This window comes from Convolutriloba macropyga, chromosome 1, assembly GCF_964194025.1.
Source record: "Convolutriloba macropyga chromosome 1, txConMacr16.3, whole genome shotgun sequence".
Taxonomy (NCBI): Eukaryota; Metazoa; Xenacoelomorpha; order Acoela; family Convolutidae; genus Convolutriloba; species Convolutriloba macropyga.
Genome location: NC_134468.1, coordinates 19,348,809 through 19,375,373, shown reverse-complemented (window position 1 = coordinate 19,375,373; position 26,565 = coordinate 19,348,809). Strand labels below are relative to the sequence as shown.

Here is a 26,565-nt window from a genome sequence, read left to right as displayed (position 1 = left end):
TTCATGAGAATATAAATTCAGTACAACATCGATTTTTTCGAAACTTTAAATGCAAAAAGTATGAGTGTGATTATTAAGAGAGTCAGAGTTGGTTTAAGTTGCCATGCATATCAACAACAGCCAGTTGAATAGTCCAGACATCTCCCACTCGTCGCTCGTACACCATGTACACGTGGCTCTCAGACCTCATTGGGTAGAGCAGGTTGGTGACGTAAGGAGTGGCAATAGATGAGTACCCGGAGTATCCAGGGAATATGAGAAGAGACCGCTTCCAATTATGACCAAAGTTGGTTGACCACTTTAATGTCATGTTCACTCTAAACCATCATTGGATCTACATCTTCACTCGGCAAATTTCTCGACTTTAAGCTATCCGGGTCCATGTTACAAATGGATTGAAATTCAGTGAGAATTGCGCTGAACTTAAATAAATTAAGCGCATTTCTTAGAGTTTCGGCGATTAATTGTACGGATTGTAAACTTTTGGAAAGATTGCGGATTTTTACAATATCCGAAAATTCCCGAAGCCGGGGTGTGCCTGCTAGACCCCTGGCCGTTGGGATCCGGCAGCGGTACTTATGCTCGATCACCTCAATTGTCTTACGATCTCTCGTTATATATAAAGAATTATTCAGAAATAGATCATAAACTTATAGACGTATGTGGCCGTTACAAGGCGAGTATAGTTGACTGCTCAAAACATATATTGATTCAGGCACAATGTCATGTTCTGCGTATTTTGAGCAATGTTGGTATATGCAGCTATATACACAACAATACTGACAAAAAGATTAAACCATATGCTTAAATAATTTGTGTCAGTACCCGGGATTTCACCATGTGACATTACAGCTAGCATATACTACTAAAATAAAACAAAATAGTAAAATTATTTTACTCCTATTGACTCCAGGACCGAATACCACGAACAATGGAAGAGCTTTAATGAAATGATTACAACTTTTTGAGGCTCTTTTTGGCGTCGCAAATTAGCGCTTACCCGTGAATATTGAGAGCTACATATATCACCAAGCCGCAATAATCAATAATGGGTCAAATGCAGAACTTTGAGTGCATTGTTTAAAAAAATGCTATTTGTAAATGAACTAACCGGTAACTTCGTGTGCTTTGTTTAAATATTGGCAAAAGTTAATCATCAATTGAAGATTTCAACAAAAATCGAATCTCTATACTGACAGTAGTAATTTGATAGTAGAATTCTAACTTTTGAAGATTCATAAGATATCAATTCTGATAGTAAATGGTGCGGTCACCTATCGGTGGGGCTGTCAGGGTTTGTGAATAGGAGAGTCTTGTTGTCAAAGATGGCAAATCCAGCTGCGCACGCCTCATCAGGTAAGTCCTCGTTCACACGGACTTCTGAAAATTTGCATATCAAAGATGGTATTGTTCTTCTCCGTTTTGGGAAACAACTCTCAAAATATCTGATAACTATCGAGAAGTATGGGTGTTGGATATATTTTTACCCCTATTAATTGAACCACCCAGCATCGAACACCGATTTGTTGCGCCTGTATCAACTAACACATCAATATTTCAATCTCTGATACTTCACAGTGACTAAATGTTTTATCTCAACTGAGGATAATTAAGATTCAAGGTTTTTGAATTAATGAAAATTTGGATTAGGGAATGAGACGCGCGAATTATAAAACGTATATTTTCACGCTAATATTTGTTGACCCGATAGCTGTACCTGATGGGACAATTTAGAGTGCTAGATTCAGTTTCACATAGAAGCAAAACGCTCTGTGATAGTTTTCCTTGAATTCAGGATGATATCGGTCAATTTTGAGTTTACCATTTCTTCAAAATGGAAAAATCATTTCTTCAAAGTGGATGACTATGAATTACCAATTTAACTCCAAAATTATCACTACAGCAGGTAATTGTTACAATTATCAAATACTTAGTTGCTCCGCAACCGCATTTGCAGAAATGGGACGCATATTCAAGAATGCTTCGCTGTAAAAAATTTTTTGATTGCCTGGACAATCAAATAAGATTTTGCTAAATTGTGAAATTTAGATTTAGGTGGATTTTCCTTAACAACCAATGTCAATTTGACTGTTCTGGGTCATGCGAAGCAGTTTTGCGTTCTTCCTCGAATAATTTTCTGATTTTTCTTTGTTTGAGTTTGAAAGGGAGAACATAAATTAAGTGTTTTGAATACTTTTCCGAGTTTTTTTTTCAAGAGCATTATTGCATAGTGATGCTTGCACACAGTTTGAGGTTCAAACTTTGTGCAAGCATCGCAACCTCAAACTTTGTGCAAGCATCACTATGCAATAACGCCCTTGAAAAAAAATCGGAAAAGTATTTAAAACACTCGATTTATGTTCTCCCTTTCAAACGCAATTAAACAAAGAAAAAAATCAGAACAAAATCATTCGAGGAAGAGCGCAAAACTGCTGCTCATGACCCAGAATAGTCAAATTGACATTGGTTGTTATGGAAAATCCACCTAATTCTAAATTAAGTACAACTTCTGCAAACACGTGTTCTCCACTTCATGTAGATGTTGAAATAAACAAAAGTCGCCGTGAACTTGCATTGGGTTAAACAGTTTGCGGTGATAAATGACCCCAGGTTTTAAGGATTCAAATTTGAATGATAGGTTTATTCATATCACAGTGAAAATAAGTTGAACTCTGTTTAATTGATCTCGAACGAAGTTTGGAATTATTGTAAACGTGTTGGTCTTTTATAAAGGAACCAAAATTTCGCTTGACCTTTTTTGCGCTTTTGTTTGCTTTTTCTCTTCTTTTCATATGATTTTTTCACGATTCTCTTCTATTTAGAGTGACTTCAATAGCTCTCATTCTGAAGTAAAATTTGTTACTAAAGTAAGAGCACTTTTAGCGTAAGGAATTATGCGGGAACGATAGCCGAGTGGTGGATGCTTCAGCCGAGAACTCCGAATGTCGCGAGAGCAAAATCTTACCTGCTCGGAAGTTTTTGCACCCATTAACAAAAATTTATTTAGGCTACAGCCCCTGAATTAAACTGCCCGCCTGTCGTTCGAGTGCAATTTGTCCGATGTTAATCGGTTTATGTTTTGCAAAAGATTTTAAAGTATTTCAATCTGAATGATGAATTAAAAACGGGAAATGAAAAACTTACAGGGTATTTCTTTAGTTCTGATACACGTAAGTTAGGAATGAGCTTGTCTAACAATCAAATCACGCTGGTTGGGATACAAAACTCTTTAAAACGTTTGTATGGTTGAATCAAGATGTCAATGAAGTTGTCAATCAAATTGTCCAGTACATACTTTACGAATTGAAGAAGACAAAATTCAATAAACGAAAAGGAGGGTAATGTGTTTACTTTTTTCTAGGACAGATCTGTAAATTTGGTATGCCGCTTTTTTGACGAGCAGTGCACCGGGGTTTTAGAGGCATCAAAAGTTGAGATTTAAGTTGTTAACATATGAAGTTGTTCGTAACATTTGCCGTTGAAATGATTCGCTGATGTCAACTAATCTTGCTATAATGTTATTGGCTGAGCCGATAATGTCGCTTGACAGATTGTCAGGATTGACAGATAGCACGCTTATCCTTCTTGCAATGTCCGAATATTGAAAAATTGGCGTGTGTTCTAAGATTTTCCTTGGTTTTTTGATTTAGAGAAATTCGCGATTCTTTTAGAAAAAAAAAACAATTTCATAGTATGCATATTTGGATTAATAGCTAATTTGCTTTTTTCTTGAGTTTTTGTGTCACAAGAATAACCATGAGATTTAGCCGAAAAAATGATGCCCGTATCAAAATTACCCACTGTTACGCCCCCAACTGATGTAACAGAAGGGGGTAACTGTCTATGGGGGGTAAAACGATGTAAGATTAGTGGGGTAATGGGGAAATATTTAGATTTTACCACCCGCAAAAAGATCTAAGATTAGGGGGTAATTTTAGGGCTAAAACGATGTAAGATTAGGGGGGGCGGGGATTCTCAGATTTTACCCCGCAAAAATAACCCCTTAAAAAGATGTAAGATGAAGGGGGTAAAACGACGTAATATTATGGGTTTAATTTTAGGGGTGTAGAAAGATGTAGGATTAGGTAGTAATGTGGGGTAATGGGGGGTTTTTCGATTTTACCCCCAAAATGATGTAGGATTAGGGTGGTAATTTTAGGGGGTTAATTCAATGTAGGATTTTGGGGGTAAAACGATGTAAGATTATGGGGTTGATTTTAGGGGGTAGAAAGATGTAGGATTAGGTAGTAATGTGGGGTAATGGGGGTTTTTAGATTTTACCCCCCAAAATGATGTAAGATTACTTTGGTAATTTTAGGGGGTTAAATCAATGTAAAATTTTGGGGGTAATTTTAAGGGGGGTAAAACGATGTAAGATTATGGGGGTGATGGGGGTAAAGAGGTATTCCCCCCCCCAAACAAATTACCCCCAAAAATGATGCAAGAGTAGTGGCTAATTTTATGGGGTAAAACGATGTAAGATAAGATGAGTAATAACAGCAATGGGGGGGGGGTAAGTTTGTTTTGTACCCCCCGGAAAGGTTTACAGGAATAGATGTTACTAAATATGGAACAACTAAATTTTGATGGATGTAATTTTAAAATTTTGATTCACAAACGATCATTTTTTTAATCAGTTCAGTTCCAATCATCAACGGAACCACACTCGCTATCTTCTTGGAAAAGTCATTTGCGGTAATTTTTCCTGTTTTCGCTCCCGAAATTTTCCGACACTATTTACTATCAATGCGATAAGACACTAAATTTTGAGTTCCCCGTATAATTGATGAGACGTCAAAAACTAACAATTATTGACTTTCCCTGCTCATTGGGTGACAATGTAAGAGTTTTGAGGGGATTTGGCTAAAAATTACTTCGATTATCCCCCTAATCTTACAACTTTTTGGGGTAAAAATTCCACCCGGGTGTACAAATACACCAATTTTCGTGTAATTAAGCATTTTCTCGTGCGTTTTTTTCCGAAAAATTATATGATAATACACGATTGTATTGGCTCACTCAATATTTTTTTAATGAGGTAACCTAAATCTGTGCCCTTATTAGTATGTATTGTTATGCGTTACCTGTGACAGGGAATGTCTGTGCTCCGTCGTGTGATACTAGTGTCATTCTGCATGGACAATGGAAATGGTACTGGTTCCTGGCATTCACCATTATATCCCCACCAGGCAACTCTACTAGGGCAGCCTCGTCTGGCAAATAGTCTCCTGTCACTTTGTCCTAACATGAACCGCATATTATAACACTGCAGGTGTTTTAAAATAGTTGTACTATGCTCATTTGACTGTTCATGGATTTACGAACTTCAATTTCCGATATAAAACTCAATAATCGGACCTTTTCCCTTACTGTCCCGCCTCCCCTCCCGCGATGCCTACTTAACAACGGCGGTTGCAAAACCTACTTGTGTGAATCATATAAAACCTCAATAAATAGATAAGATGTAATATAACCTATACTCTAAGCCATTATAAGATATAAGGTTACATTTTTTCTTTCATTTTAAATGCTTTCGGTGATATTTTAAAAAGAGTGCAACCGTTATAATTTTTTGCTACCAAACAAGTTCTAGTTTTATTGTTTCAAAATTTGAGCGTGGAGAAGTTGTGTTGTTAACCTGATTGTACGGGATGCCGTAGACGGGATCAGCGAGTGTCCAGTTTTTACCGTGATTGTCACTGTATATGCAGAAGAGACCATCCACTGAGAGGGGTTCTGTATGTCCACACACAATGAGTCTGCCCACGTGAGGAGGATACTGCTTCTGCACCCCGAGAGATGGACCACCACAGTACTGGAAGGATCCTGAAAAACATATCTGCCGTTTTACTAACCCCTTCCCAGGTCAACTGGTTGCAAACCAAAACCCCCTACGATAGTGGTAACTATGCCAAAATAAGAACTGTGTTCTTATGGGAGTTTCTAATGGGAAAGAACCCATATAACTTTTCAAAACGTTACATAACAGTTTCAATTTCCTCTTGTAATTTTTATGAAGCATTTGAGTAGAGAACTAAATTAATTACTATTGTGAAACGTGATTTGAGTTTTACACACACATTTTTGATTCGAACATTGCTTGGGCTCGCGAGCTATGCACTATGGTACCAAAAAGCTACATGCAGCATAAATTGTGTTCTTTAAGCGTTACTTTTGCTCTTGTATAATCATATTAATTTTTGTTTTGAAATCCTAATACTTATGAAATCTCGCTGAGGTCTTGGAAAGTCTTGCTTGTTTATCTTGTCAGGCTCTTGTTTAATTTTGCAAAGATTTTGAATGTACGTTTGTTTTTGACGTCCTCTTCCCAAGAATCTTACCAGATCTTATTAAGTTATGGTGTTTCTTTCAACTTTCTTTATTTCACTGTGCACTAAGTTTGGGGTCTATTGGGTCTTTCATGATTTTCTTTGAACGGAGCAACTTGATGAAACTTAGAGTCAAAGATATTAATTTCTTCAAGAATTATAATTGTGTAATAAAATCTACACCACATGATACGTTGCTTCGGTTAAATTAAAACTTATACAGTTACAATTCATTAGTCAATACTTTTTGGATTTACTGTAACTAGTTTAATCTTGCCTATTTGGGATGAGATATTGACTGGTGTGGACCATGTGCGTCCATCGTCCACTGACTCTGAGATGTAGTTGGCCCAGTAGTTACCCACACATGGATGTGCACAGGCAGTGAAGATGGTGAACATGGTATTGGTCTGATAGTCTATAACCACGTTCCCGAGGAAAATGTTGCCACTCTCAGGAGACGTGAAAATGATCCCATAGTCTGACCTTGAACAAATACTTTATTCAAGCCATGAAATTATGTACAACTGTCTGATAATGCGAATGACCCTGGCGACTTCATATTAGTGTCTTTATTATATAAGGAGCCTTTTTATGCGGTTTGATATTTCTATATTTATGCGGTTTGTTGACAAATAAAATTCGGGCAATCCCAGGTTGAGGTCCAAACCCAAACTGAGCTATGATCAGATCCACTCAAACGCACAACCGTATGTTCCCAGACCAAAATTACAGGGTCTGGACAGCAGTTCGAGCGCAACATAGTCTGGGCCATGGTCTGATTCAAGTCTGATCAGAGGTCAATTCCGTCTGGAAGGACTGATCATAGGTCACTTTGGTCTGAAAGATCTGATCAGAGGTGGATTAGAGCGCACTTGAGTCTGATCAGAGGCCGTATCAAGCGCACTTGAGTCTGATCAGCTGCCGTATCGAGCGCACTTGAATCTTATCAGAGGCCATGTCAAGCGCACTTGAGTCTGAGCAATTTTTTTTATAATGAGTAGGTGGTAATGGCTCTGCCACGAGCCAATAAAGATATTAGATATTTGTTCTTACTAGAGACTCATTTGGAGTCACTTGCCTCCAATCAAAACGATCAGGGCAAAAGAGTCCAACCGCTAACAAGTAGGGTAAATAAAAAAGGAATAGCAACTGTAGATTCAGAGATTTCTTATAAATAACTGTCAAACTTCATCTATGGTGCCGGCGAACTTAAGCAATTGCATGAGAATTTGGATTTAAAAATTTCGAATTTAAAAATTTTGAATTTAAAATTTTGAATTTAAAAATTCCTGTAAAGCTTTTATTTCGCAAAACCTCGATTTTTAATTGACTTCATTGAATTTTTTGCTGGAGACATCGGTGAGTGTTTAATTATAGTCTCTGATCAGAGGTCACTTTTGTCTGGAGGTTCCGATCAGACATCAATTCGCATTGAAAGGTCTGCTCATAGTCTGTTTATAGTCTGGACAATGGTCCGAATTTGAGTCTGATCATAAGCGAGCGCACTATAGTCTGAACCATAGTCTGGGTACCGTCTGATCAGAAATAATCGTGACGTGGAAAGTCTGACCAGAGGTCCTTTGTGAGGAAAATTTGATCAAAGATAATTTTGGTCTGGAAAGTCTGATAAGAGGTCATTTTAGTCTGGATAGTCTGATCACAGCTCAATTAGGGTCTGGAACTCAAACTTGTTTGAGACTAATTAAAGCCTTAAATTGTTCATTTGAGTCGCGTTTACCCTTGAATAATGGTTTCGCTAACTAAAAAATAGTGACCACCAATCGTCACTCGTTTCCACAAAACGCCAACTTGTGTGAAATATGCTCTTTCGAACACTGGTCTCGTAATGTTGGTTTTCGCAAACGCTATCACTTGAATTTTTGTTTTTCAACGATAAATATCTGGCAAAGCTAGTTTAATATAGATTGTTTTATACATACATATAAGGTTTTTGTAGCACAAAATCAAAGTTTTGGGAAGCGGAGATCACATAATTGTTGCAACCCTCCGAATTTATTTTGAAGCTTGGAAAATTATACCAGCCCTACATTTTTGTGAGCCAATTTTAGTCAAGGGATATTTTTTGCAGAAAATGGTACTCTTACAAAGCCTTAGAAAATTTGAATCGATTGTTGAAAATACACTTTCAGGTTTTTGATAAAATATTGGAAAAATATTGAGTACCAAATCAGTACGACAATATTTTCACTTTTGTCTCATTTTCAAGTTTCAAAAAGGCGTTTCAGATACTTTACTTAGTAATAATTGGTAGGCTTTTATCAATATTTCATTAACTACCATCATTTTTTATGAGATCACTAGTTGAAGGAGTAATTGCTCCAACCCGCTAAATTAAATTTTGGGCAAGAATTTTTATGCTATCCTGATGGTTTTTGTTATTGCAATTTTGGCCGATCGATATCTTCTCTGAAGAGATCAAAAGGGGTAAAGAGGTACCAACGAAAAGCGCTTGAGAAAAGGAATCGAAATTTGAAAGGTCTTTTTGTTAGGGTCAATTGAAAGTTTACATTTTTTATACTCGTTTCCTTATGGCGCTAGAGCGATTAAAAATCTTCAAATTTTACACAATTTACAGTGTAAACATATCAGTATTATCAATTGTGTTAGAAAGTTGTTAAAAGTTGTCAGAGAAAAAATGTAAAGGACAGTAATGACATTTCGATAAGTCGAACTAAAATAAATCTAATAAAACCAATTTTTTTTCTCGTAGAAAATTTGGCTAATGTTTGTTAAATTAGAATTTGGGTATTTTTTGTGCTCCACTTTGGATGTTTATGAGAAGTTAAAATAAGGTAGAAGTAACTGCTTCTTTTTAACTTTCCTAATTCTATGTCAGATTCCAGATTATTCCAGAATAGAATTTCCTTGAGTAGTTGGTTGACGCTCTTATTCTTACATATTCTCGGACCGTACCAACATTTGTAGTTGTTGCGTTAGAGGAAACTTTATTCGGAAACTAGTTGGCTTAGCTAACTTTCAAAATTCAAAGAAAATGAATTCACATTTTAAATCAAAAAGGCAAATAAATATATATCGCTTTAATAGTTGAAATTTTCTATGAAAACAGAATTTGATTGCTCGACGACTGTACAGCTAAAATTAAACACCATCTTTTCAGCTGGATTAAATGTGTTTGCTGCTTTTGCGCCCCTTTTTACGTACCAGTTGGTCCCTTTTAAATCGAATTATTGTATCTAACTGCGTTATTTGCTAATTTTTGTAATAAATTGGAGATCTTACACTGTTGCTGAATTGACTACAATTTATTTCTGGATTTTATAATCTACAAAATGCAGAAATAATATATTTGTAGTCAATTTACCAACAATGTAAGATCTCCGCTTGATTTCAAAATTTATCAAATGAGGCAGTTAGATACAATAATTTGATTTAAAAGGGACTAACTGGTACCTAAAATGGTTTGTAAAAACAGCGAACAAATTTAATGAATTTGAAACTATAATAAAGTTGCATGCGTACATTTTTCAAGTTCAAATTTCAATACCAGCTGAAAAGATGGGTTTTAACTTTTGCTTAATTTAAGCGTAATCAAGCAGCAACTATATCTTTTGCAAAATTAATTGGAGACTACCTTATTATACATAGATGTATATAGTGGTTAAATGTACGAAATTACAGTTTCTACGTTGACTATCAAATTTTAAAATAAAATGGGTTGGAACTAAAAAAAAATTAAAATAAAAATATGTAGGTTCTTGGATCAGATGTGAATAGCTGAGTTGAATTCGGAAAAGATCCACTTAATTTCGTAATTAATCAAAGAAAGTCAGATGTTGCGTAAAAATCAAGTCAAGCGCATGAAATCTTGACTCAAGTCGTTTGAACAAGTTGAAAACGGTTACACGCAAAATTGTAGTAATCAAAAAACTGTAACAAAAACCTTTACTGCATATAATCCTTTGACCAGAGAACTTGTTCCCCTATACATAGAAAAAGTAATCGATGAGCCCTCCTCGAACAGAACCTTCTTTTACGGCCATAAATGCCGGACTTGAGTCTCCCCACAGTTCCACATTCTGTGCATGGCACAAGACAAAAGCATCACACAACAACTGTCACGGCAAGGACGTGAGACCCACAGACTGTGCGACGCTCAAAATACAGAACAGAAAATGCCAAAAGACTAAAGAAAAAGGCGCTAAAGACAAAGAAACTTTTGGAGACAAATTTTTGGGTTACAGACGTTACACAGGACGATTCTTTTGGGGGTGTCAGACGTTACTCCCGGAGGATTTTTTCTACTACGGTTTCGGACGTCACCGTCGCTGATTGCCCGAGGTTTCAGACGTCACCTCAAGAAGTCCAGTTCCCCGGTGAGATCAATCCAGAAATCAGTATTTTTCTACAGGTCAAAAGAGAAAAAAAAAGACAAAACCTGAAATTTGTCCTCTTTTATCAAAATTTCCTTGCTTTTTTAGACAAAATTTCTTTGACTTATACTTGTCGAAATTAATTTAACGCAATGAAAACTTCTGGCAAGAAAATGTTCCTAATGAGCAAAATCGACAAAAAAACAAATTCAAGAAACGTTCCTTAAAATTTTGGCCTGAAATTCCCATCGAATCTACTTTTAATAGTTCAACCCCGTTTTTGAACTTATTGTTAGTCAGCCAAAAAGGCCATTAAGTGGATAAATTCAATTAGTTATTCAGAAACGAAAATTGAAAACGTTTTTGAAAACAGAAATTCAAAAAACTTTCAAATTCTTGGCCTGTTATTATCATGGAATCTACTTTTCATAGCTAAACCTCACTTTTGATCTAGTTGCCAGTTAGCCAAAAAGCCAAAAAAGTCATTATCTGGATAAATTCTATTAGCTATTCAGAAAATAAAATCGACAAAAAAACGTTTTTGAGAACAGAAATTTAAAATCCTTCAATTTCTTGGCCTGATAATCTTATAAAATCTAATTTTAATAGTTAAACCCTACTATTGAACCAATTGTAAGCGAACCAAGAAGGTCATTACTTGGATAACATCATTTAGTTTTTCAAAAACGAAAATTGACGAAAAGAAAACGTTTTTGACCAGATGAAATCAAAAAACGTTTTTGAATTTTCAGCTTACTGTTAATATGGAAAGAAATTATCATGATCCAAACACGTCTCTGAAGTAGTTTCTTGTAAGTTTTGTTAAGAGAATTTAGCTGAAAAAACTTTATTTGCCAATAACTGTAAAAATCAAGCCATGCCCACCAAAACACAAACAAAAAGAGCACAATTTTTTTGCCATATACTTTTTTTGCAGAAGTCCTCGGTCTCAGACGTTGCCGTCTGCGAAGTCTCTTAGCCCTTTGGTGTTAGACTTTACCTTACTGAGAGGAAAAAATTTGACGAATAAAACAAGAAGTTGCAAGGTTTCAGAAGTTACCGACATTTGAATTTTTTTCATCATCGCAGCGGATTCCTTTTCTCAAAGATACCTCAGACGTCATCTCAATCAATTCCTTGAGAAATTCAGTTGCAAAAAAATTGGTCTCATTTAATGGTTTTTGAGGGCACTAGAAGCACCACAACATCACTCAGATTGACAAAGGGTTGGAGAAGAAAAAGTTTTCATAAAAGAAGAAAGTAGCAATTTCTACAAAGTCTTCAAGCTTCTTGTGGTTTTTAAAAATTTTTTCGTCCCTTTGTGATCTTCTCGTAGCCCCTGTTACCTACACTCATCGCATTTAAATTAAGTTCTTAGGTTTTTAGCCCACAAAAAGGGAACTCCTGAAAAAGAAAACAAAAACATTTGTTTCTTACAATTTTACGGAAAGTTCTGTCAGATTTTAATCGCTAAGGTTGTGAGGTTAGGTTTAGAAAAGTCAGAGAGTAGTCTTTCGTTCTGGTGGTAGATCATTAACTATTGTTTGACAAGATTTAACAGGTTTTAAAGTTTTACAAGAAAAAGGAGTTTTAATGTAACAATTAATTGTGTTCTGGTCTAATATTGGTTCAACTGCATAATTGTAGAAAAGCATAAGTTTCCTGTCAATCAAAGTTGCCTAACACACTAATTAAAACAGTCAAACCCAGCTATTTAAGCAAAACTTGTGTTTATCCAACAGAAAACAAGCAATTAATTATGTCTGTTGAACAAAAGCCGATTAAAGCGCGCGAACGTTCGAAAAGCTTTTTCAGTGCCAAAAAGCTTGATCTAGCAAACAAAAACATCCTAGGACATCAGTTTTGAGAAAAGTTAGGTTGCTTTTCTTTTAATCAGCAAAAAACTAGGATCATTAGCATTCAAACCTTAGACATCTTTTTTACATCAAAATTTGCTTCGCTCCGGTACTTTAAGCCGTTTGTTACCTTCAATAAAGAACTTCAACGTCTACAACAGCAACAAGCAGACCACAGAGCACAATAAGCAGCAAGATGTCTAAGCAGATCCTTGCTGAATGCTAGTTTGCCATCAACATGTTTAAAGCGACAGAAATGGCCACGAGAAACCAGCTCGACCTTTCAGCAAAGAAAGAGTTTTCGATCCTGTTCTCTGCTGATTAAACGAACCAGGGCACAAAAATTGACTCAACGAGCTGTCGGAGAACGTGATGAAGCAGCAGCCAGAACACAGCAAAATCAATTCTAAGCGACAAACCAAACTGATCAACCGCCTTAACGAACTACAGTTGCAATTTGATCTTTTGGCTGATTATGAGCCATTCCTCAGACCGGATCAGAGATGATGTCAGCATGATCTCAAGTAGAGGAAACCGATCTTACCGATCTACGCCTGTCTCAATAGACAACACAGAAGACAACCAGCTCCGAAGTAACCTGGAACAACAGAAAAGAAGCGCAGCCCACCCAAATCAGCCTCCTGCTATCCCGCCTCGACCAGGAAGACCAACACTCTTTCTTCAAAATTTGCTCCATAAACAAACTTTGAACGCATTCTAGACGCTAACCAAAGACAAACAGAAAGGCAAAACCGGGAAATCAGTCAACAAAAACGGATTCTTGCAGGAACTGATAACCACGTTTGCAATCCTTTCACACAAGCCCATGATACACTTGTCTTTAACAGTGCAACTGATGACGCTCAAAATGCCACTATCAACTCTAAAATTCAGCCAAGCTTGCCACCCTGCAGCCTGCAGACAGCCCCGATCACTCAACAACAGTGAAGCAAACGAAAACCAATTGCTAAACCTGCCAAGAAATCGGAAGTCAGACCCCACTCAATTTCCAACAAATGCGAATAGTTGCCCGCAGCCAACAAAAAATCATTCAAGTGTTGTTGCGGAAAACATTCAATTACAAAATCCGCAGTACACATACAACACATGCTGAGCGAGTAACCCAACTGAAAATTTTTGTTTTCCTTCTGAACAACAGAATCCTCAGCTGTTTCACCAGTTTAATAACAGTTTGTTTCCACAAAACCACAATCAGTTTCCTACTAAATCTGCTTTGCATTTTTCATCACTTCCCCCTCAGATTTACACCGAGAAACTAACGAACAAACAACCTGTTGCTCAAATTCGCTCGCAACCAACAGTTTTGCTTAACAATCTGCAAAATCATTAAAATCAATCTGCCTCTGACTTTCTAGCATCTTTAATGCCCTTCGATGCAAATGTACCAGTTTTTGTTGACCCACAGACACAAAGCAGCGCAAAACAAACCCGGTTTTGTCAGCCAAGCAATGGGCCAAGCAATTTCATTGATAACAGCCCACGAGCCAATGTATCAAACGCCACTTTCAACCCGGCTCCACAATTGACGAATGTTGACTTTCAACGAATAGACATACAATTGACGAATAGACATTCAATTAAATTACCTCCCTTAAAGTTACAAAACTTTAAAGGAGATCCTCTTCACTTCCATGAATGGATCAACAACTTGTAAAGTAGGATTCACCATAAAACATCAATCACAGATCACACCGAATAACATATCTACAGAACTCTGTATCAGGAAAGCAAAGGAATTGATACACGCGTATTCTTGCGACCCGTCGTATTACCAGACAGCCTTAAACGAGCTAATAAATCACGTCGGTGACCGAACCATCGTTGTTAATGCCTTTATCAACCAATTTCAAAACTGGCAAGTCAATCATCAGAACAAGCAAAATTTTTTTGCCTTTTTGTATTTCTTGAAAAGACTTAGTCAAGCATTTCTTTACCTTGGTTTTATAGCAGACCCTCAATCAACAACGCTATTGAAAAAGCCAAAGAAAAGGTTCCAGACAACCTCATCCTGAGGTGTACCGAGTACTGTCTCACTGAGCTTAACTCAAAGCCATCTCTTCAGAAGTCCAACAGTGGTTAGAGCTTCAATCTCAAGTTTATGATAAAGTTAACCGGGAAAATCCCATAAGAAACACAATCACCAATTCAAAAATTTGAAAACTCAAACTGCAACGCTAAAACAGCTTACAGAAACTACCCACTACAACCTCTAAACTCTAGTTGTTAATAAGGAAAGAAACCAAAAAGCATCAATTGCAACAAAATCTTCAGCCGAGGTCAACAAATTCTTCTCCGAACAGTTTCAACACGAAAAGATCTTGCAAAAAGACAAAAGATGTCACAGCATTGCAACTTGCCCTGAATGCCAGCTTTGTCCTCCTAGTGAGAGATACAGCATTGTTAGCAAAAAACACTTTGTGTACAAATTGTCTTAGTAATATTGTAAAATTGTCTTAGTTAGCCCCGATCACTCAACAACAGTGAAGCAAACAAAAACCAATTGCTAAACCTGCCAAGAAATCGGAAGTCAGACCCCACTCAATTTCCAACAAATGCGAATAGTTGCACGCAGCCAACAAAAAATCATTCAAGTGTTGTTGCGGAAAACATTCAATTACAAAATCCGCAGTACACATACAACACATGCTGAGCGAGTAACCCAACTGAAAATTTTTGTTTTTCTTATGAACAACAGAATCCTCAGCTGTTTCACCAGTTTAATAACAGTTTGTTTCCACAAAACCACAATCAGTTTCCTACTAAATCTGCTTTGCAATTTTCATCACTTCCCCCTCAGATTTACACCGAGAAACTAACGAACAAACAACCTGTAGCTCAAATTCGCTCGCAACCAACAGTTTTGCTTAACAATCTGCAAAATCATTAAAATCAATCTGCCTCTGACTTTCCAGCATTTTTAATGCCCTTCGATGCAAATGTACCAGTTTTTGTTGACCCACAGACACAAAGCAGCGCAAAACAAACCCGGTTTTGTCAGCCAAACAATGGGCCAAGCAATTTTATTGATAACAGCCCACAAGCCAATGTATCAAACGCCAATTTCAACCCGGCTCCACAATTGACGAATGTTGACTTTCAACGAATAGACATACAATTGACGAATAGACATTCAATTAAATTACCTCCCTTAAAGTTACAAAACTTTAAAGGAGATCCTCTTCATTTCCATGAATGGTTCAACAACTTGTAAAGTAGGATTCACCATAAAACAGCAATCACAGATCACACCGAATAACATATCTACAGAACTCTGTATCAGGAAAGCAAAGGAATTGATACACGCGTATTCTTGCGACCCGTCGTATTACCAGACAGCCTTAAACGAGCTTATAAATCACGTCGGTGACCGAACCATCGTTGTTAATGCCTTTATCAACCAATTTCAAAACTGGCAAGTCAATTATCAGAACAAGCAAAATTTTTTTGCCTTTTTGTATTTCTTGAAAATACTTGTTCAGGCATTTCTTTACCTTGGTTTTATAGCAGACCCTCAATCAACAACGCTATTGAAAAAGCCAAAGAAAAGGTTCCAGACAACCTCATCCTGAGGTGTACCGAGTACTGTCTCACTGAGCTTAACTCAAAGCCATCTCTTCGGAAGTCCAACAGTGGTTAGAGCTTCAATCTCAAGTTTTTGATAAAGTTAACCGGGAAAATCCCATAAGAAACACAATCACCAATTCACAAAAGTTTGAAAACTCAAACTGCAACGCTAAAACAGCTTACAGAAACTACCCACTACAACCTCTAAACTCTAGTTGTTAATAAGAAAAGAAACCAAAAAGCATCAATTGCAACAAAATCTTCAGCCGAGGTCAACAAATTCTTCTCCGAACAGTTTCAACACGAAAAGATCTTGCAAAAAGACAAAAGATGTCACAGCATTGCAACTTGCCCTGAATGCCAGCTTTGTCCTCCTAGTGAGAGATACAGCATTGTTAGCAAAAAACACTTTGTGTACAAATTGTCTTAGTAATATTGTAAAATTGTCTTAGTTAGCCCCGATCACTCAACAACAGTGAAGCAAACAAAAACCAATTGCTAAACCTGCCAAGAAATCGGAAGTCAGACCCCACTCAATTTCCAACAAATGCGAATAGTTGCCCGCAGCCAACAAAAAACCATTCAAGTGTTGTTGCGGAAAACATTCAATTACAAAATCCGCAGTACACATACAACACATGCTGAGCGAGTAACCCAACTGAAAACTTTTGTTTTCCTTATGAACAACAGAATCCTCAGCTGTTTCACCAGTTTAATAACAGTTTGTTTCCACAAAACCACAATCAGTTTCCTACTAAATCTGCTTTGCAATTTTCATCACTTCCCCCTCAGATTTACACCGATAAACTAACGAACAAACAACCTGTAGCTCAAATTCGCTCGCAACCAACAGTTTTGCTTAACAATCTGCAAAATCATTAAAATCAATCTGCCTCTGACTTTCCAGCATTTTTAATGCCCTTCGATGCAAATGTACCAGTTTTTGTTGACCCAAAGACACAAAGCAGCGCAAAACAAACCCGGTTTTGTCAGCCAAACAATGGGCCAAGCAATTTTATTGATAACAGCCCACAAGCCAATGTATCAAACGCCAATTTCAACCCGGCTCCACAATTGACGAATGTTGACTTTCAACGAATAGACATACAATTGACGAATAGACATTCAATTAAATTACCTCCCTTAAAGTTACAAAACTTTAAAGGAGATCCTCTTCATTTCCATGAATGGTTCAACAACTTGTAAAGTAGGATTCACCATAAAACAGCAATCACAGATCACACCGAATAACATATCTGCAGAACTCTGTATCAGGAAAGCAAAGGAATTGATACACGCGTATTCTTGCGACCCGTCGTATTACCATACAGCCTTAAACGAGCTAATAAATCACGTCGGTGACCGAACCATCGTTGTTAATGCCTTTATCAACCAATTTCAAAACTGGCAAGTCAATTATCAGAACAACCAAAATTTTTTGCCTTTTTGTATTTCTTGAAAATACTTGTTCAAGCATTTCTTTACCTTGGTTTTATAGCAGACCCTCAATCAACAACGCTATTGAAAAAGCCAAAGAAAAGGTTCCAGACAACCTCATCCTGAGGTGTACCGAGTACTGTCTCACTGAGCTTAACTCAAAGCCATCTCTTCGGAAGTCCAACAGTGGTTAGAGCTTCAATCTCAAGTTTATGATAAAGTTAACCGGGAAAATCCCATGAGAAACACAATCACCAATTCAAAAAAGTTTGAAAACTCAAACTGCAACGCTAAAACAGCTTACAGAAGCTACGCACTACAACCTCTAAACTCTAGTTGTTAATAAGGAAAGAAACCAAAAAGCATCAATTGCAACAAAATCTTCAGCCGAGGTCAACAAATTCTTCTCCGAACAGTTTCAACACGAAAAGATCTTGCAAAAAGACAAGAGATGTCACAGCATTGCAACTTGCCCTGAATGCCAGCTTTGTCCTCCTAGTGAGAGATACAGCATTGTTAGCAAAAAACTCTTTGTGTACAAATTGTCTTAGTAATGAAAACCACAAACATACATGTCCGTCAACTAAACGATGCCAAGTATGCAGTGTTTTCCTTCATACAACATTGCATGGACCAGCGAAACAAATCAAACGTCCAGCAGCATAATCTTTTAACAGGAAACAAAAACATCAGCCTACTGTTTCGACAAATGACAAGACAGCGGTTGAAAATACAATCAGCAATTGTCAGGCAAAAAGGCCAGCAGAATAAGAATTCAAACAGCCGCTCAGGAAATCTTTCAACGGTCAAAGCCAAGCCAACCTTCAAAAACGAAATCTAAATTGAAGCAGTAACAACCAGTCTTTTAAAATCAACCAGAGTCCCGATGCACCAAAAAACTGGTATGAGCAACTTCAACTCATCCCCGTTTCATTTCAAAAAGGAAATAAAGCGTTCGACACACATGCCTTAATTGATCCTGGCGGTCAAAGCAGTTTTTTTCGGGATGCAATTTCTGAATGTCTGGAGCTTCCTTGCGAATCTCATCAATCAGTTCCTCTTCAGTTCCTTAACACTGAAAATATCATGACTCTCTCTAAAATAAACGAACCAGTCACCATTACTCCTAACAAATCAACAAAGATTTCTTTTGAACTCTCCCGAGCATGCAATACACCATCCTTAAATGTCAGTGCCGCAAATTTTTTCTAATTGAATCAAATTTGCGATGCTTTTAACAACCTACGCCAAATTCTTTCCTTATATTGCCGATAGCAAAATTGGCGCCCTCCTTGGTGTTAACGCCTTTGTATTCACCTATCCCAGTCATGCTATTCAAGAAAATCAAAATCAACCCGTCGATGTCAAAACTAAGTTAGGTTGGACAATAGCCGGTGAAAATGGAAATTTTTGCAAAACAACCATCTGAAATCCTCCAATCTGCCGAAGAAAGCCTTCGTCTTTCAAGTTTCAAGAAATCGAACGGACGAACCCGAGCTAGACGAACTAGTTCAACAGTTCTAGAGAATTGAATAGGAAGGAATTCAACCAGACAGCAAGCCTTCATCTCCTCTTGATCAAAGATTCCTTCAGATAATGAAAGACTCAATTAATTTCAATGGAGAAAGATTTGAAATTAAACTGCCTTTGGACGGAAAACTCCAAGTTAGAAAAAAATACTCTTCCGCACTCAGTCAAGTCAGAAGCTCGAATAAGCTACTCGAATGTAATCTTCAACTTCGTGATAACTATAGCAGGACTCTGCAAACTGATTTGGAAAAAAAGTACGTGAAACAAGTTGAGATGCAAGATACACCGCCATATCGAATACGGTATCTACCACATCAACCAGTTGAGAATCCTAACAAGCCCGGCAATGTACGGCGCCTCACAAACCCCGCCTCTAAATTCCGCGGACAATCACTAAACACTAACTTGTTAACAGGTCCTGACCTGCTTAATAGCCTGCTTGGAGTTCTAATGTGAAAATTCTTTCCGTGAACTTCCGCTTTCGTGAAAATCCAATTGCAGTCCTCGCAGATAACGAAGGCATATTCATGCAAATTGTTATCAGCCAAACTGACCTGTCAGACCTTCGTTTCTTGTAAATAAACGACAATGAAATCCAACAGTATCAGTTTACAAGACTAATTTTTGGCGCTACCTGCTCCCCATAATGCGCGATCTATGTGTTGAATCATTGCGTTGATAAAAACGGAGATAAATATCCCGAAGCAGTCAGAGCCGTCAAAAATCAATTTTAAATGGATGATTACATCCAGTCCCATGATACGGTAACGAATGCCTCAAAAGCATTTCAGGAAAACATTCAGAGTCTTCAGGAAGACGGTTTCCGCCTCACAAAATTTGTTTCTAATGAAACCGATGCTCTGGAAAACATACCTTGGACAGAAGTGGAATCTGAAAAATGACAGCTTAATTATGAATACCCTAACAGATTTTTCATCGGACGCAATTGAGTATACTCAGCGGAAAATTTTTAGCCTCGTATACTCAATATTTGACCCTTCTGGCATACTGTCACCTTTGACAATCCGTGACAGTGCTTCTCCAAGAAATTTGGAAATTTGGGAAAAATTGAGATGGACCAGTATCCGTACAAATAAGCACAAGACTTCAAAAACACATGATTCATACATCGAAATGCCTGAAGTATATCTTACCAGAACACTAACAAGTCTTCATTACTCTGAAGGCAGTGCACAATTACACGTATTCGTTGATGCCTCAACAGCTTTGATGGCAGCTGTGGCGTACCTGCGAATAACACAAAACTAGTCAGAGGTAAAAGAAAGTTGTTTCCGGATTGGAAAATGTAAGGTTGCTCCAATGAAGCAAACAAGCGTACCCAAACTTGAACTCCAAGCTGCAGTAATTCGAGTTAGGCTACAATCTACAATCGTGAAAGAGTCCTCTTTCGCAATCGACAAAACTGTTTTATGCAGTGATAGTCAGGCAGTCCTTGATTGGATTGCGTCTTCCAAAAACCAACCTGTTTATGTTGCAAACCGACTCAGAGGAACTTCAGCAGCAACCCAAGCAAAATATTGGAGACATTTTCACATTGAACAACCCAGCCAACCATAGCACTCGTGGCCTAGATCCACTTGAAATATCCCTCAAACACTAACTTGTTAACAGTTCCTGACCTGCTTAATAGCCTGCTTGGAGTTCTAATGTGAAAATTCTTTCCGTGAACTTCCGCTTTCTTGAAAATCCAATTGCTGTCCTCGCGGACATCGAAGGCATATTCATGCAAATTGTTATCAGCCAAACTGACCAGTCAGACCTTCGTTTCCTGTGAATAAACGACAATGAAATCCAACAGTATCAGTTTACAAGACTAATTTTTGGCGCTACCTGCTCCCCATAATGCGCGATCTATGTGTTGAATCATTGCGTTGATAAAAACGGAGATAAATATCCCGAAGCAGTCAGAGCCGTCAAAAATCAATTTTAAATGGATGATTACATCCAGTCCCATGATAAGGTAACGAATGCCTCAAAGGCATTTCAGGAAAACATTCAGAGTCTTCAGGAAGACGGTTTCTGCCTCACAAAATTTGTTTCTAATGAAACCGATGCTCTGGAAAACATACCTTGGACAGAAGTGGAATCTGAAAAATGACAGCTTAATTATGAAACCCCTAACAGATTTTTCAACGGACGCAATTGAGTATATTCAGCGAAAAATTTTCAGCCTCGTATACTCAATATCTGACCCTTTTGGCATACTGTCACCTTTGACAATCCGTGACAGTGCTTCTCCCCGAAATTTGGAAACTTGGGAAAAAGTGGGATGGACCAGTATCCTTACAAATAAGCAGAAGACTTCAAAAATACATGATTCATACTTCGAAATGCCTGAAGTATATCTTACCAGAGCACTAACAAGTCTGCAATACTCTGAAAGCAGTGCACAATTACACGTATTTGTTGATGTCTCAACAGCTTTGATGGCAGCTGTGGCGTACCTGCGAATAACACAAAACGAGTCAGAGGTAAAAGAAAGTTGTTTCCTGACTGGAAAATTTAAGGTTGCTCCAATGAAGCAAACAAGCGTACCCAAGTTGAACTCAAAGCTGCAGTAATTCGAGTTAGGCTACAATCTACAATCGTGAAAGAGTCCTCTTTCGCAATGGACAAAACTGTATTTTGGAGTGATAGTCAGGCAGTCCTTGATTGGATTGCGTTTTCCAAAAAACAACCTGTTTATGTTGCAAACCGACTCAGAGAAACTTCAGCAACAACCCAAGCAAAATAATGGAGACATATTTTCACATTGAACAATCCAGCCAACCATAGCACTCGTGGCCTAGATCTACTTGAAGTATCCCTCAAGTGGTTGCAACGTCCACAGTTTCTGTCATCGTCAGAGCCAATCAATGACCAGCCTGTATCTTTGAAACCAGCTGTCGTAGCAACAACAGCACATACATCTTCAAATGTTCCAGAGCCAATCATAGACCCAGCAAGTTTTTCGTCTTGGAGGAAAATGCTACTCACCTTAGCCACTATCTTTACCTTTCTGTTCAGAGCAAATAAACTTCGTGGCAACAAACAACAGTACACGACCGATGACAATGATCTATCTCGGAAGCACTTGATAAGAAGTTCTCAAAAGAACTCATTTCACTGGACAGTTTTCTCATTAAAAAGGGGCTTCAAGCCCCAACCTAATTCAAACAAACCGACCAGTCAGACCTTCGTTTCCTGTGAATAAACGACAATGAAATCCAACAGTAGCAGTTTACAAGACTAATTTTTGGCGCTACCTGCTCCGCATGCTGCGCAATCTATGTGTTGAATCATTGCGTTGACAAAAACGGAGATAAATATCCCGAAGCAGTCAGAGCCGTCAAAAATTAGTTTTATATAGATGATCACATCCAGTCCCATGATACGGTAACGAAAGCCTCAAAGGTATTTCAGGAAAACATTATGAGTCTTCAGGAAGGCGATTTCCGCCTCACAAATTTTGTTTCTAATGAACCCGATGCTCTATAAAACCAACACAGGACATTGAAGAAAATAGTGACATTGTCAGAGTCTTTGGACAGAAGTGGAATCTGAAAAATGACGCCTTAATTATGAAACCCCTAACAGATTTTTCAATGGACGAAATTGAGTATTCTCAGAGGAAAATTTTTAGCCTTGTATGCTCAATATTTGACCCTCTTGTCATACTGTCATCTTTGACAGTCCGTCACAATGCTTCTCCAAAAATTTGGAAACTTGGGAAAAAGTGGGATGGACCAGTATCCGTACAAATAAGCAGGAGACTTCAAAAAATAGTTGATTCATACTTCGAAATGCCTGAAGTACTTCTTACCAGAACACTAACAAGTCTTCAATACTGTGAAAGCTGTGCAGAATTAGACCTAATAGTTGATGCCTCAGCAGCTGCGATGGCAGCTTTGGCGTACCTGCGAATAACACAAAACCATTCAGAGGTAACAGAAAGTTGTTTCCTGATTTGAAATCAGGATTGCCAATCAATAACCAGCCTGTATCTTTGAAACCAGCTGTCGTAGCACCAACAGCACCTACAGCTTCAAATGTTCCAGAGCCAATCATAGACCCAGCAAGTTTTTTGTCTTGGAGGAAAATGCTACTCACTTTAGCCACTGTCTTTAACTTTCTGTTCAGAGCAAAGAAACTTCGTGGCAACGAACAACAGTACACGACCGATGACATTGATCTATCGCGGAAGCACTTGATAAGACGTTCTCAAGAGAACTCATTTCACTCGACAGTTTTTTCATTAAAAAGGGGCTTCAAACCCCACCCTAAATGCAAACTACGGTCATTGAACCCAATCCGCGACCAAAACGGTATCTTCCGTTCAAGTGGAAGACGTCAATTTGCTCTTGATGAACTTGAAATAGAAAAATGCCCAATTATTCAGCATACGAAGGACACAATCACACGTTTATACCTAAAACATGCTCATTGTGTATGCATTCATCAGTAAACAGAACCTGTCAGAGCGTTTTTTCAGCAACGATCCCACGTATTTTGCTTTCAAAAGCGTCTACTTAGCATAAAATTTTGCTTTTTTATGCAGAAGATATAATGCAGAGAACATACAACCGATCAGGGTGCCTCTTCCTGCTTTCCGTTTCCCATCAGCCGCAACACAATTCCCGTTTTCCAATAGTGGTGTTGACTTTTTTGGACCATTTTTTTAGAGGACACAAAACGAAATCTTGAAAAGCACTATAGTTTGATCTTGCTGGATCACGAGATCAGTCAACCTTGATAGCTGCCCAAATCTCAATACCAGTACTTACCTAAATGCATTTCGACGTTTCACTAGTAGATGATGTCAACCAGAACTGCTGTACAGTGATAATGGAAAGACATTCATCGGAGCGTCAGAAGAGCTCAAGGAAAGTGTAAAGAGCCTGGGCAACCACAAAATTTACAAAGCTCTTGCAGCTACAAACACGACTTGGAATTTCAATCCGCCCTATGGCCCCCATTTTGGCGGTGTTTGGCTAGCGCTTGATACAGACAGCGAAAAGAACGCTGCTTATCATTCTAGGCTCAAAAAGACTCTCACTGGACGTATTCCAAACAATACTTGTAGAGAGCGAAGCCATCTTGAATTCAAGACCTCTCACAAATGTCGCTCATCTTCCCGACAACGAGATGCCTCTCACACCTAACCACTTCCTGATCAGTCGTCCATTCAACTCTCTGCCACCAGGACAAATTGACGGCCAGATTCCAGCCAGCTTCAGGACATGGAGAAATCTGCAACAGATGACGAACCACTTCTGGAAGCGATTTGTCAAAGAATAACTGCCGACACTGCTTAAGAGATTCAAATGGAATGAGAAAAACCAGTCGGCACTTAAAGTTGACGACGTTGTCTGGATCCTGAAAGATATGACTCCCCGTGGAATTTGGCTTCTCAGGCGTGTGTTGGAGGTGTACCCTGGACGAGATGGACAACACTGTGTGGTGAAGGTAAAAACGGCTCACGGTACGTTCGATCGCCCCGTTTCCGCACGCGTTTTGGCTGATTAGCCACTTTTTTTATAACATTTTTTACGTAACGGTTTCTAGGCAACTTGGGTTACCCTCTCTTCGACGACCTCTTCAAGTGTTGCTGGCCCCCTGTGCATTACCCTATCTTCAACGACCTCTCCAAGTGTTGCTGGCCTCTTGTTCTTCTTGGAGCTTGTTGTGTGACAATCAGGTCAAGCGCATGAAAACTTGACTCAACTCCTTGAACAAGTTGAAAACGGTTACCCGCAAATATGTAACCACCAAAAAACTGTAACAAAAACCTTTACTGAATATAATCCTTTGACTAGAGAACTTGTTCCCGTATATATAGAACATCAGATGCTTTGAATTTGTTTGTTTGAAAAGGTAAGCGCCGGATCAAACAAATTCCGCTTAAGGCGATCGGAGATCAAGACGCTATTATCTGCGGTCTGCATTATTGGACTGAGATTTCTCCAGGACAGAAACTACTATCAGCATTTAGGTTCCATTTCGAAAACTGATAATGTAGCTACTAAGCTGATTGTGGCAAGAAATTTTGTCGAGTCTTGGTGTTGCTTCCCCTTCGTTCAGTTCAGAGCGTGAGGGTCGGTTATGTCACTGATTCAAAATCTCGGATTCATTACTGTAGCAGCTCTGATGAAAGACAGCGCAAATTAGAGGAGACGCCTATTGGCCGACAGATTTCAAAAGCTAGCACAAAGTGAAAATGCCATAAATCGTCAATCTGAATTGGATAATTCAAATAATGCTATTAGACCTTCGATTTAATTAGGTTCGGCCGTGATAATTTCTTCGGTTGTGATATCAAGTCCCACATGCCACTGAGTTATAACAAATTAATATTTGTTTTAAAACTAAAGGACGCTCTTTTACCCGCTTAGTGCGCGAGTAATTATGAAATGTGTTTCTCTATTAGTATTTGTTTAATTGACGGCCAAAAGGCGTGTCGGTTAATCTATATGTCAGCCAATTGAACGGCTGCAATTTCTGATAACTATGACCTTGGGGGCCCCCATAGGAAAACTTCCTCCTGTAGTCCTAAGTCTGCAATTCCAAGTGGCCGATTTACGCTTTCTTGAGAATCTGATCAAATCTGATGGAAGTGAACTATCAATTGTTATAACTACATAACACCTCATTATAATATTTGAGATTGGTCACTTGATCCCTGTAAACCTACCATGTGATTCCATTATCTTCGGAGTACTTGTACACAATATTCTTGGGGTCGTAATCACCATTGCCTCCAATTCTCTGCTCAGCTACCACAAACAATGTGCCATTCTGAGGACCAATGGCATTGATGGGAATCCTGTAGTTATAGTTGTCCTCTGGAATTCCATTTTGCATCACAGTCACCTCATATGTCAGTACTGGCGCCAGGTCGTGTCCAGATACCATCATCAGACAGCACCATTGTAGGATATAAATTCCGATCAAAACTCTACTTGGCAAAGTTTTTAGCATCATCATTGATGTAAACGACATAACCTAGGTTTAGGCCTCGGTTTATGAAAATGCCAAGCTCGATCCAAAATGGATATAAGAAGACCGTACACGACTCAAATAGTCCATGAAAAGACTTTAATTCGATTTTAGTGGTCATCTCGACTTTAGCGACCGACGAGTTTTCTGCTGAACTTTAGCTCGAACCATGAGAAAAACTTTACCTCGACTATTGCTTTGTGCTGTACCGTGTATTTGTTATTCGCCCCCTCCCCTCCCTCCCCCTCCCCTTCTCGACTTTTAACACGTTTTTCATAAGTCGAGGTATAAACCTGGGAAGATTGAATAATTTGCACTATTAGGAATAGAACAACCTTACTTAAACTTATTGATCAAGTTCTTGAATCTATTGTTTCATTAGAGTTTCAGTTTGTATCTTCAGATTGACAGTGTAATAACCGAATATAGTTGTACGAAGCAAACTTCTTCATGACAGAGCTTAAAGCTAATCAAATA

General features: G+C 38.2%; 1 protein-coding gene across 1 annotated transcript; it reads right to left on the bottom strand.

Moving 5' to 3' along the window:
* Positions 1–26,565, bottom strand: LOC142346615 (sialidase-1-like). Its single transcript, XM_075398877.1, has 7 exons — positions 26,382–26,565; positions 25,784–26,094; positions 6,607–6,815; positions 5,639–5,826; positions 5,085–5,241; positions 1,275–1,380; positions 1–317 (listed from the first exon to the last, which is right to left on the bottom strand). The coding sequence occupies exons 2-7, from the start codon at positions 26,089–26,091 to the stop codon at positions 83–85; spliced, it is 1,203 nt and encodes a 400-aa protein (XP_075254992.1). The 5' UTR covers positions 26,092–26,094; positions 26,382–26,565; the 3' UTR covers positions 1–82.

Excerpts from the sequence above, each read along its gene's own strand:
- LOC142346615 (XM_075398877.1), bottom strand. The coding sequence starts at position 26,091 with ATGTCGTTTACATCAATGATGATGCTAAAAACTTTGCCAAGTAGAGTT. Across the intron at positions 6,816-25,783 it reads GAAGATAATGGAATCACATG|GTCAGACTATGGGATCATTT; the intron begins GTAGGTTTACAG and ends TATTTGTTCAAG. Across the intron at positions 5,827-6,606 it reads CAATATCTCATCCCAAATAG|GATCCTTCCAGTACTGTGGT; the intron begins GCAAGATTAAAC and ends TATGTTTTTCAG.